Source organism: Aquila chrysaetos, chromosome 20, assembly GCF_900496995.4.
Source record: "Aquila chrysaetos chrysaetos chromosome 20, bAquChr1.4, whole genome shotgun sequence".
Taxonomy (NCBI): Eukaryota; Metazoa; Chordata; class Aves; order Accipitriformes; family Accipitridae; genus Aquila; species Aquila chrysaetos.
In genome coordinates, this window is record NC_044023.1 from 11,940,419 (window position 1) to 11,953,218 (window position 12,800).

The 12,800-nt window shown below is 50.2% G+C and overlaps 1 protein-coding gene across 1 annotated transcript in view; it reads right to left on the minus strand.

Annotated features, from left to right (window-relative positions):
* The window catches only part of PODXL2 (podocalyxin like 2), a 33,713-nt gene that overhangs the window by 4,639 nt on the left and 16,274 nt on the right, over nt 1-12,800 (minus strand). Inside the window, exons 3-7 of the mRNA XM_029996240.1 lie at nt 7,800-8,695; nt 6,662-6,736; nt 3,693-3,849; nt 2,021-2,082; nt 140-319 (exon numbers count right to left, since the gene is read on the minus strand). Of these exons, the coding sequence (XP_029852100.1) occupies nt 140-319; nt 2,021-2,082; nt 3,693-3,849; nt 6,662-6,736; nt 7,800-8,695 (1,370 nt within the window). The remainder of the gene's footprint in view (nt 1-139; nt 320-2,020; nt 2,083-3,692; nt 3,850-6,661; nt 6,737-7,799; nt 8,696-12,800) is intronic.

Genomic DNA, 12,800 nt, shown 5'->3' on the forward strand with positions numbered 1-12,800 from the left:
GCTGCTCCAGCAGTGTATCCAGCTATGTCCAGTAAGTGGACAGGGGAAAACAATCTCCCTCTTAACTTTCCAGTCCCCTCCTTCCCAAGGGGTAAGAGTCCAGCCACCTTCCCCCAGCACCTGCCCAGTGCTCACTCACCATGTTCTTCATCTTGGGCAGGCGTCTCTGCCAGCAGTTGTATATGAGCCCCAATACAATGATGATGGCACAGATGGAGCCAATGATCACCAGTACCACAAAGAGTTTCCCATAATCGCTGCGTGTCTGGTTGGGGTGCGACTGGCAGCTTGTCGTGGTTGAATAATTCTGGATGCCAATCTGGAAGGAGTAAAGGGGTACACTAAATCCCCTGGCCTGCAGTCAGGTGGGATCCTGTTCAGACTTTCCAGGGTCCAAATACAGGACCATCGCTGTAGGCAAAGGAACTAAAAGCCAGGGTTGGGGAGTCAGGATGTACACTGTCTTCCATGACAAGAAGGTACATGACTAAGTTTAACGCCATCTTCCATCAAAGCTGACATATCAGCAAATGCAAGTAGGCACAATCTTACTTTGATCACCTGCACAAGGATCACACCTATGTGCAAGACAAAGAGGCTTTCATGGGAGAAACTGCCCAGCATTATGACTATCCAAAACAAACTACGGACCATTGATGGGTGCTGAGGCTTTGGTGACTGTGTGACAGAGAATGAAACCATAATAAATAGGTTTACATTAAAGCTCTGGTCCTAAGAGAGTATAGTGGTCTTTCCGAGGTCTTGAAAGTGGACAGCTGCCTACTGATCCAAAAAGCTGCCCTAGCTGTGGTTGTCAGCAAAGAAAGGCCAATGTCAGTCCTAGTGACTTGGCAGATTTTAAGCAGGTTATGTATCAATTCGATAGTAAGTATGACGTGTGTAAGAGAATATCCTCCCTCCTCCTTCCAAGCTCGTGCTAGCGCAAGGTCAATGCAACGAGCAGTGTTTCATTATTGATAGAGCTAGGGGCAGGTGGTGAGGCACTGCTCTGGTAGGATGCACGTTAACATAGGGTCACAGTTGCACAAAGAAGTCAAACCTTGCACCGACGTGAATCCTTCTTTCTGGACAGTTCTAGCTGCTGATACTTCAGTCACACAATTTCTAGAGGGTTGGCTTTTCGCACTTTCTCTGGTGTAAGCCAATCAATACAGCACTGAGCACTTAATTTGCTTTGTCTAACTGCACCAGTTTGTCAGGTCAGGGAAAAACCTGACAGCAGACAGCCAGCAAGGCAGACAGCCAGCAAGGCAGTGGCCCAACTCTGCTGCTAAAGTCAGCAGAATTACTGCAGTAGTGTAAAAAACCCAAGCAGAATCAGGCCCTCAGCGCCTACATATCCCATAGGCCTAAGGGGCAAAGTCAGAGATCATGAGACTCATTTGTCCTCATCTCTACCCTCTTCCAAGCTGCCTGTTAGAGGGCAATACGTGAGGGCTAGAGGCAGCTGCAGTAGAGCCTGGCATCCATCCCCTCTGGTCCTCTGCTTGCCCTTGTGTAGGCAGTTGTCTAAAGGAGTGAAATGCAGACCCTGGGATTGCAGGAATAAGGTGTGTGAACGTGTCCCATCTAGTACAGGCACATCTCCCACCTCCTTCAGCAAAGCTTGAGCTACTGAGAGTAGCCAATGTACGTGAATCAGCTGTAAGGTGAGCAGGGCCAAATCTGGGGCTCAGTGGCAGCCACACCGCCACAGGCAATAGTGTAGAAGGGATGAGGCCAAGTATCCCAGCAAAATGAATGTGCAAAAAGCAGCTTCACAACCAAGCCAGAAAAGCAGGGAGGGAATAACCCACAGTTACTCTCTTAATGGGAGCAGATATTTGATGGCCTGGCAACTACCAGAGAGGGGAGAAGGGAGTTTGCCAAGTGTATGACTCATCTGTTTGCCTGCTGTGGGTTCAGCATTTGGTTAGCCTGAGATATGCTCCCAGTTTTCAAGGTGCTTATTTTAATTGTATAGCTAGTCTTAAATGGATGCAGGCAGACAGGCTTTTACCTCAGCTAAGCTCCTCTTAACATCCCCCAGTGCCATGAGAACATCTTTTGTAGGGATGACACCTGTAAAGAAGGAGACAGAAAGATCAGTGCTGCTTTCAGCTCAGTTAGCTCAGATAATATGTACTCATCACCGTGAAATCCCCAACAGAATGGAGACACGGGAACGCACATTTTTGTTCATTGGTACTTTATGTTAGGAGGCTGAAAGAATGCAAGGACCACAACCAAGGATACCTCCAAATGTTCTTTAAAGAGTGGAAAAAATCCAGGCATGAATTGATACCAGAGGCACCTAGGTGCACCCTCCCCACAGCCACAGCTCTCAGGATCTGTGTCTGCTCTGGGAGTGAGCAGCAGTGTCCAAAAAGTCATGGAGGCAGTTGCCTATGCTGCCCGATCCAGCCTCCCCATCTAGCACAACCTGATCCTGAGCTGCAGTGCTCAAGATGTCTCCACAGAGCTCCATGCTCACCAATCACAGCCTTTAGCAGGTGTGCTTTGCTCTGCAGAGCACCCTGGCAAGGTGGTGTGCCTGGCACAATAGCAGAGTCTGCAGGAGGTGTGCTGTAACAGCTCCACTCCCAGCAGCAGACAGCTTCAACTAGGGAGCCACCAGCCCATACTGAGCCACCCCTTTCTGGGACCCTCCTTCCCTAACAGCTCCCAGGATGCTCTCCAAGCCAGGAGAACAGGAACAGTCAGGGAGGATTTAGAGGCTGAGGCCCATTTCTTCCTTTGCTTGCACAGCAGTAAAAAGAGGAACTGAAAAAAAACACGATTCTTCAGAGCAGAAAATACTTTGGTTCCTGAGGCTTCTAAACTCAGGGATATCTCCCAGCCTGGCTGTGCTGCTGGAGTTCAGAACTGTTTTCTTCTCCAGGATGTCCCCTCTCATGATGGCATGAAGGTTTCTGTTTAGAAGGCCAAATGGTTACCAAAGCCTTTTCATTGGCACATGGTCCAGCCTAAGGGCTTGGGAGAGATGCAATGATTTAAGGCATTGATACAGAAAATACCACTTAAATATAAGCTCTATTTTCCTATCACTAGGGGGCATTTTAGAATACTGTTGGGTTTTTTTTCATATAGGCCATAATGTCAACATTAGAGGCCTCTGTCACTAAAGCAGGCAGCAGAAGCAGTACAGGAAAAGCACTCCCCTACCACAAGGGGATTAAAGAGATGCTAAAATGTTCCAGCCCAGCCCACCTTTCACTGTCAGCTTTTGTTTCTTGGGGGATGCAGGGGGGGCACCATCAGGACTGGCCCAGCTCAGACAAGACTTACAAATTGTTAAGTGAACTAAGAGCAGGCTGTCATGTCCTGCCATTGCAGTGGCCTGCCCATGGAGGAGAGTATATAAGCATCAGGAGAAAGCTGATGGATGCTCTAGTGAAGGCAATCCAGGGAGGGAGCAAAGCAGGAGGCAAAGCACAGAAGATGGAGCTGCGTGCAAGTGGTGAGGGACAAGCCAGAAGGCAGATACGAAGAAAAAGAGTCGTATGTCCTCAGTCCCCCTCCATCCCTCAAGTCCAGTGAACACTGGGAACTGGTGGTATTGAAATGGACTGGAGAGCAAAAGCTCCTTCCAACATAGCTGAGCACTGCCATTTGAGAGCCCCTTAAATACACACCCCCATCACGGGAAGGCTCCTTCTCCCAGCACTTACCCTGTTCCCCTGCCAGTGTCATTAGCAAGTGCTTGTCGTTCTCATTGGGTTTGCTCAGAGAGATCAGCCAGCGGTCCTGCAGCCCATCCGCCTGTCTGGAGAAGGCATCCTCTACCAGTGCCAACAGCTGAGGACCCCGCTCCAGCCGAAACTCCTCCTGTCACAGGAAAGGGACATTGGTGAGCATATGGTGGGAACAGGGCAGATGTAGCACTGCAGGGCTGGCACGGCTGCATGGCCGAGACACCTGAACCAGACGTGCCCAAAAGCCAGCAATGCTAAACCTGGTGCAACGCTCCCCTGCACATCCCCAGTGCCCCAGGCTGGACCCACACGCATCTCCTGACACAGCAACCCTCCTTGGCTCCTGTGGCTGCCGTACACTCCACACCATGCCAAGCCCATCTCCCCTGGCACAAAGGGATCCTGAAGCAACATTATCATGTAAGGCAAGAAGGAAGCAGCCAGGGTCTTCCCCGCAGCCAGCACTGGGTCAGCGGGTGCCGCTCAGCCTGACATGCTCCAGCCATCCCTCAGCAGGCTCCTTTCCTGCTTTCTCACTCCTGTGTTTCTATTCTTATCTCCGGTTGCCATGCCAACCTGAAGGCCACATAGATGATTAATAAAATGGAGAGCTCTTGTTGCCATGGCAGTTCGAAGCGCTCAGGGCAGGCACAGGCCTGTGCCGAAAACGGCCTAATTGGAAAAGACACCGATGACTGGGGCCTGAATCACAAGGGCCTGCCAGTGCCTCCTCTCATCAGGTTATGGCTTTCAGCACGGGGAGGCAGGAGGAGCAGCATGAGGATGCAGCGCCATGCTGCTCTGTTGCGGCTCCAGTTCACGGCCCTGCCGCCAGCCTGCGGCTCTGTTTTGGGGGATGGGGAAGAAGGGGGAGCATCTGAGCCCAAGAGCAGGAGGAAGACAGAGGTGAGATGTTTCTAATGATGCGGAAAGCAGAGGTTGCAGAGCACTGATAAATTCTCCACGGTGGAGAAAAGGGAGCTGTGAAGGAGCTTGAACGCACATGCACCGAGGTAGAGGTCACCTCCCGATGTATAGCCAGGTACCACTGTTGGGTCAGATCCTGCAGTCCTCACTCAGGCAAAATTGCCAGGTATATTGAGTGGGAGATGTGCCCAGAGAGAGACTGAAGTGACTCCCTTGCCCAGAGCCCATTAGGAAGATAAACGGGCTGCCAGCTTAACCCAGCAATACAGACATCATCCCTGCAGCAGGTAAAAGCCTGGTGCTGTGAAGAATATTAAAGCTCAAGGTGCAACCCTCTGGAAGGGCCTAAGCATCCTCCTTGTCACTCAGCTTTTCAGTGGGACTCAGTACCACACCAGATCAGGGCATCAAAACACAGGAAATATGTGAGGAATCCCCATTGACATTAAATTAAACTACAGCACTTTCAATGCAGGCTCTCCCTCCCAACCCTGGAAATCCAAACACCACAGGGCTCAGATACAGAAACTAGAAAACAAAAGGGACAGGCAGAGGGTAGGTGAGTTGCCCAAACTAAGCCGATTACCATGGGTAGGAAACAAACTGCATCAATATCAGTGGAAAGGAGAAGAGCTTGATTCCAGCTTCAGCCATGCAAAGTGGTAATGGGAGGCAGGGAACGAAGCAATGTTCATGTTAAATATGTATGTTGACAAGTGTCCCTTTGAATAAGGGGGAGGACAGCACAAATCATTCGCTGGGAAATATGTTTTGAAACATGAAATCAAGTAGAAAAACAGTTCAGCCCTGCCTATCCCAGGGCACTGTCGTCCTCCAGCAAGGTAGAACTGAGGATTCCACAGTAAAGACACAATTTGGTTAAGAGACATCTGCACATCTGCTTTTCAGTTCTCACCCTTACAGTGGTTTAAACAACACATGTGCAAGTGACCACAGGAAGGAAGCTACTATGTATTACAAAATTAACCAGCATTTAAACTCCACACAGATGGGATAAAGAGCAATGGGGACTAAGACACGGAGGAAACAGGGCATCAGGACTCTGGTTTTCAAGGACTGATTTCCTGAGTTGCACTTGTGAACTGTAGCAGAGATACTTCAAACCTTCCAAAGAGCAAACTGGTTTGCCTAAATCAGGAGGAAAGAGACTGACTTTTCATCTACCCTTAAAGCAGTCAGCATGCTTTATTGTGTATAGGAATTCCCCTGTTTTCCCTGTCCCCAAAAAGTTCACCTCAAAAAAACCAAAACACACACACACACAAAAAAAAAAAAAAACCCAACAACTCACAAGTAGTGGAAATAGGTCAGTGCCACACAGCCACCCTGCAGTAACAAAACCAGCCAGCTCTGCCCAGAGCAGGAGCTGCAGAAAGCAAGAGTGCAGACACGCGAGGCCAGAATACAGTTCCCTGATGAAACATTTCGGTCTCGGGCTGTCAGGCTTGTAATCATTTCTTAGAATTATGAAAGGCACCTTGACCCCAGGCCTTTCACAACTGGTTTTAAAGTGCCTGATAAAAGGCCCAGCAGAGGCGAACGAGCCCTTTTACCAGGGATCCACAAGGGGCTCTGGGCTCATGAATTAACTGCAGCTTTATGGGGATGGATGGACAGGCATTGGATTTGAAGAGCGTGGCTCGTTAACAGACCCAGATAACACACAAGGTAACAGGGTGGGGAGAAGAGGCACTTAAGGAAGATTTAGTGACAGTTGTTTGACACTGAACCATTCACGCTGCAAATGGGGAGTCTATTCCTCTGAGCCATCAGAGGAATGTTACTATATCCTGGAAGGAGGGGAAGGAAAAGGAAGAGAGGGAAGGAGAATTGCACTTCAATCCTGCCACGTTTCCTACCATTAAGAGGTGCAATGTATTGAGATTTAGGGCTTTTAAAATGTTTTGTAGTGAACACAGACAGGAAGAACTCTGCCTGCCTCCACTTCTTTAAGCACTATTCGCCCCATGCCATCAAATCTCCTTAGACTGACTTACACAGTCAATGTTATCCGACATATTCAGGATGATGTAGTTTTTCCCCGCAAGGTTGCTCCAGTCTTTGCAGATCACCTGTAGAGACAAGACAAAGACAGCTAGGTTCGAGTAGTGAATGCAGCTCTCCTGCTGCAAGCACGGGGTACACAAGGGACAGGAGCAAGGGGCTGGGCCATACCCCCAAGAAGCGCTTCTCAAAGGCTAAAGCTGTCCTCTAACTCTCTGTACTAAGGAGGAATCACCATTTCAGTGCTAGCACATGAGGTAGGGACAAGGTTACTGCGCCAGCTTGCCACAGCCCAGCTTACCTTCCACCTCTACCTAGACCCCAGGAGGACTCTCGGGTACTCAGTGGAAAGTTCTCTAGCCTGCAGCCTTGTTCACTATGTGATCAGCACTCAACACAGAACCCAACCAGGAGCCTCTGTGATCCTTAAAAGAACTGGTGACAGGGCAGCACATCACAGGCTGGATCAGACACACAGAGGGACTAAGTCACTTGCTCGGGCTCCTGAGTACCATGGGGTAGAAAGGAAAATTAAAAGGTTTCCTTGGTACTTTCTCACCAGTCAGCTCCTGCTACCTATTTTCCCTTAACCAGCTGCCAGTTTGCTGGATTCAGGAACTGCAGTTCACCTCACACCTCCTCCTCTCCCACGGGCTCTCCTAGACCAACATCCTCACAGATCACTCTACCCTGCTCCACCTGCTCTGCATCTGGTCCCTGCAGGCAGCAGCAGCAGCAGCAGCAAAAATAGCACTTCCTTCTCACTCCCTTTCCAGAAATCCTTGGGGCCGTTTTTGTCCTGACACTTCCAATAATGCAGGCTGAGGAAACAAGGAGCTTTTGCTGCTGTGCATGCCCCAGAGGGCAGGTGTTTATTAGAAGCAGGATTTTGTGCAGCAGTTTGCTGGGGAAGATGTGAGGGGGCAGGGCTTTCACCAATGATGGATACCCTTAAGAAGTGCTATGAAAAAAACTGTCCCCAAAATTCAGTTTTGGCTGGGTGAACAGAAAAAGCTACTTCCACCAGACTTAGGGATGTGGGTAAGGTTAAGGGGTTAAACACCCCCCAAAAAAGAAGTACCCAAATTTCTCCACTGCAACCTCCCACCCACTCCCTGCTCCCAGCGCTACCTGTGCTGAGTCCCAGGGCAGCTCTGTTGGCAGCATGGCCATGTGGGCATCACCAGCCTGCGGTGACAAGCTCCTCTCTGCTGCCACAGTCTCAGTGGCTGACTTGGTGTCATTCCAAATGGGATCCAGCGCAGGCTCATCAGCCCTGTCCCACGGAGATGCAGAAGAAGTGGAATGCTGCTCACTCCCAGAAAGAGACTGGGTGCCTGGGGAGCTGCTTCCAGGAGAGGGTGTCCCCACAGGCGTTTCCACTGTCTGCTCCATTTCAGTTAGCACCGTGGGCTCCAGCATCTCCCAACCCACCGTGGTCTCTGCGACCTCCTCTCTGGACGAATGCTCTTCCCCACCAGCCTCCACTGTGGTCTCTGCAAGTTCTGCTTTTGTGGTAGTCACAGTCAGCTCTGAATCTGCTCCCCCAACAGCCCATGTGTCCCCGGCTGTCACCTCAAAGGGCTCTTCTGAAACACTGGGAGACCTTGCAGCAACAGTAGTAGAAAAAATAGAGGACACAGGCAGAAGACCTGGTCCCATGCTGCTCCCAAGGTCTAAGCCTGGAGGAATAGAATCCTCTTCTTGCCCTCCTATGGCCGCCTTGGTCATGATACCTGGCCTGGCAGAGGCTGTGGAAAACAGAAGGGTGAAGGAGTCCTCTTGGCCCACTGGTTCAGAAGATGTAACCTCTGGCCTGGAGGTCTGGAGACTCTCCACTCCTCCTCTTGAGTGGTCTATAGGGAGCAGCCCCTCCTCTTCCTCCAGCGTGCTGGAGAAAGGCGTGTGCAAGTCAGGCTCAACAAATTCTGCCGGCGGCTGGACAGTAGCTGTTTCCCAGTTGTCTTTCACATGTGTCCCATTCCCTTTCAGCAGGGCCTTCTGAGACGCAGCAGGAAAGCTGTAATCTAAAAAGAAATCCAAAAGACTTCATGTCGCATCCCAAGTAACCATGAACTCTGAAAGGCAGAGAGCTGGCCCCATTATATGTGTCTAGCCACATATGGGGTCAAATGGCAGAGACCCTCTAACAGCAGGTAGTCTGCCACTGAAAAGAACAATCCCATCTGACAAGTGCAGTGCAACCTCCCGCGCTTGCCCAGCTCCCTGTCCCATCCCAGCGAACCCACTTTCCCTAAGGATAATTCACATGTTCATTCTCTCCGCTCCCTTCTGTCCTGAGGCATTTTCTCAGACAATAATAAATAACAGTTTTGACACCTGGCATCTTTAAGGCGAGATTATGAGTGTTAGAAATCAGGCTGAGACCCAGAGATTTGTTTCTGATGGGATTCAGAAAGATATGGGACAGCAGCAGCAGCCAGCCACAAGCTAAATGGGAAATACTAGGGAAGACAAACAAAAACACAGCAAACCAAATCCTACTCCCTGGTACGCCCAAGTAATACCACCAAAACCTGAATCAACCTGGGCATCTTTGAAATGCACAACTGCAGTTTGTACAGCACTTCACAGCAAAGTCATCCCACAAACATCTGTATTATAAGGCTCCCATGTCATTAAGGAACGGCTTTGCTGTAGGGAAACAGAAGCCAGAAACAGGAGCTGAATCTAACTCCCCTCCTTCCAACTTCAGTCCCTGGTTGTTCTGTGACTCTGACCATGAATGTGTCTGATGTTGCTAGACAAATATAGATGCTGAAGAATTTGTATCTCACAAACATAAAGTCAGAGCAGGCAGTGGTTTCTTCTGGAAGCCCAGAAAGGAGCTGGGATCCCAGGATAAGGAGAACATCTGTAAGATCAGACACGTTAAGCTCAGAGCGGCAGGCGTAAATCCAGCAGGCATAAATCAACCTTCACCTTTCTTGAGAAATTGCCTGTACCTGAGGAGGTCTGTTTCAGGAGTTTGCATCCCAATTAACTCCCTTTCTCCCCAGGATGAGCACAGCACATATTCTGACTGAGAAAGGGAAGGAAGACAATCCCTCCACAGCCAGAAACAAGCACCCTGCCTTGTCTATGGTTATTAAGTAAGTGACTCTCTGAAATCCCCAAGGCCCCCATCTCCTCTCCTGCCTGCCAAAGCAGATGCTCCAGGGAGCACAGTGCACAGCAGCTGTCTGGATGCCTTACAGAGGAGATCTGCACAAGGAATCTCCATGCATCCCTGACTCCAATCCATCACTTGCTGTTGCCAGAGCGGATGCAAGCTCCCAGGCAGGGAGGGCCATGTCAGCAAACACATCCATTGCCTTGGATATTCCCTGGCAACCAGGACTGCCCATGCTGCTCCTGCACACTCCTCCCCATCACTCCTGAGCGGAAAACCACGCTGCTCCCTCCACCCCAAGCAGGAGGTACAAAGATGCTCCTGTTCAACTGGCAAGTGGCTTCCCTAACCCACAGCTTATTCCCTTCATGCTGTCAGCAGCGCCCTTCAGATGCTGCCCAAAGATGAGCGTGATCCAGCTGCTGACCTTCAGGGTCGTGAAGTGGTGACCGTCTCCCAGTTCTGACTGCAAACAGGCCACTGAGATCTACTGACCACTGCAGGCAGAAGCAATGTCTGCTTTGCTGCTGTGTTTCAATAGAGAGCACCCATCCTGACTGAGATTCTACCCAAGGACCCTGAGGATTAGAAGATTTTTGCTACCCCAACAGCCTACCTAGTGATACTCCCTCAGAGGCCAAGGAGACTGGTAAGAGGAATCAGCAGCAGGACAGACAAAAAAAAACCACCTCCCCTCCACTGCCTGGCACTTGGTCTTCCCAAAGGCCCTTACCAACAGCTACACATCCCAGTGTCTGCAGACACAGTCACTGCCTTGCTAGATGGATAGTGGGTAACGGCAAGAACAGCCACAGACCATGGGATTGAGGACATTAGGTCAGGACCCTCTTCAGACAGATGGTGAAGGTTTAGTGCATCTCCCAGGGCTCTGCCGCTCCTCCTGCTGCAGGGATACTCAGGGTTTGCACCAAAACCACTAACCTCCGTGGGAACCCTGCCTGCCCTGACGTGCTGTGGGTGAAAAATGAGGGTTTTGCCCCTTTAAACAAGACCCTGTCAGATGAGATGTTATTTTCAAGGATCAATGATCCAATCTGCCATCTCCTTTGCCTAAAGACACTGTCAGTTATTCTTGATTCCTCTGCAACTCCTCTCTTCCCTGCCCCTCTTTCCACCTGGAGGAGAGCAAGAACTGGCAGATGGGCACAGCAGAAAAACAAACTGGGAAAAAGCAGAATGAGGTTTGCCCCATGGGAGCTAGAAATGCTCCTGGCCTGTCAGCTCGCCTTTGAAGTGACACATTCGACCTTTCCTTAAGGTGCTGTCATAGATTAGCTAGCTCCTGGGGGGGAAAGCCCTGCATGGCACAGCCATGCCGCCTTTCCACCAACAAGATGTAAAGATGCTGGAGGGACTGCCACCTCTGCCATCTTTCCGGGGCAACGGAAGTTCAGGGAGAACCCATCCCACTCTCTCCCAGCAGGTTTCTGTCTTACAAGACAGCCAAAGACTGAAACCTGAGCTGTTTCTCTGGGCCAGCAAATCAACAGTGTAGAAGCAGACACAGGAATCCTCACAGTCACTACTAATTGAGTTAACATCCTCACTTGCCACCAGTCTCTCCACTATCCTGCAGGCTAAGCTGGGAGCATCCTTCTCCCCTCTGGTTCATAAGACCCCACTGATTATAACCTCAACTCTCCTCAAATCTTGCAAGGGCTGTTATTCAGATACGCATGGAGAACAGTGAAACTTGAGGCATTTTGGTCAGAGTTGTGCTGGTTTGTGCTCCTTAAAACAAGGAGCTCTCGATACAACCCAGTTCCCAAAGGGGTTCAATCACTTTCCAGGTTCAGAGGTTCAGGGTTGGTGAGTCAATCCTTCCTTCCAGACTTTCCAGCTAGACACTTAGTTCCTGTCTGGAATCACCTTTTACTGTCTCACTACCAAGGGCATCTGTCCACTTCTAAAGATCAGGTCTCTAAGGCACTCATACGTTCTTTTAGTTTATATACCTCTTCTATGAGTTGAAGGAATTTTTGCACCCTGTCCATCTCCTTGGTATGATCCCAGCCACTAAGCTGGTCCCAGCATCTTCTTCCCGTCCTTTACCTTCAGCAGATCTACACCTGGTTCCCATGCCCTGGGCACATGGAATTGCACCCACAGATCTTCCCACCTACCTATGCCAGTGCTATCCACTCTCATCCCCACCAGCTTTTGTGGAGAGGAACAGCAACCATGGAACAGAGAGGCCAGACAGACTCAGGTGACCAGTGCTCCTGCTGAAGTGGGGCAGGGTCTTCTGTTAAAGGAGACAGGTATTATGGAGGTGGCTGCAATGCCAGATTTGTCAGGCTCATTTATCAGCTCATCTAATTTCAGCGAGGAAGCAGAGCACTGCCAAAGAGAAGGGTGCCTGAGAAGAGAAGAGGTAGTAACTGCAAACACCATCAGCTCCTTCCCTGCCAGGATCTGCTCTGTAAGTCTCCCACCAAAACCAGCAGTAGGTTGGAGCACAGGAGAAACTTGTGGACACACACAGAGGTGGCAAGTGCCACATACCCCTTCCAGCCACAAACAAGAGCAGCCAAGCTACGATGGAGCCAGCCTGATCACAGAGGGACAGCTCAGGAGAACTGCCTGCTGGAGCCACGAAACTGTCCCAGCCCAGCATCTCTGGCCAAACAGTCTATCAGGGATGGACCAGTTGAGTGCAGCGAGCAGCCACAGCTCCATGTCACGTACTCTGCCAAATCTTCTCAGTCACACCATCCCCTTGGGAGTCTAGTTCACTGATATGAAATTCCACACCTCCACCTCACCTCTTTGCCGCCACATCCTTAGCTACGCCCCTTAATGCTTTCCATCAGTAGCAATATTACTCACATTGCAGCATCTAGCTGTCTTTGCCCTCCCACCTGCACCTTTTCCCTTCCAACCTCTCTTGCAAAAACCCTCAGGCACTATTTTCTAAAGAAACCATCTTGCACAGCCCTCCTGCCACTCCAAGTCCTGCCCTTTGCATCTCCCAGCAG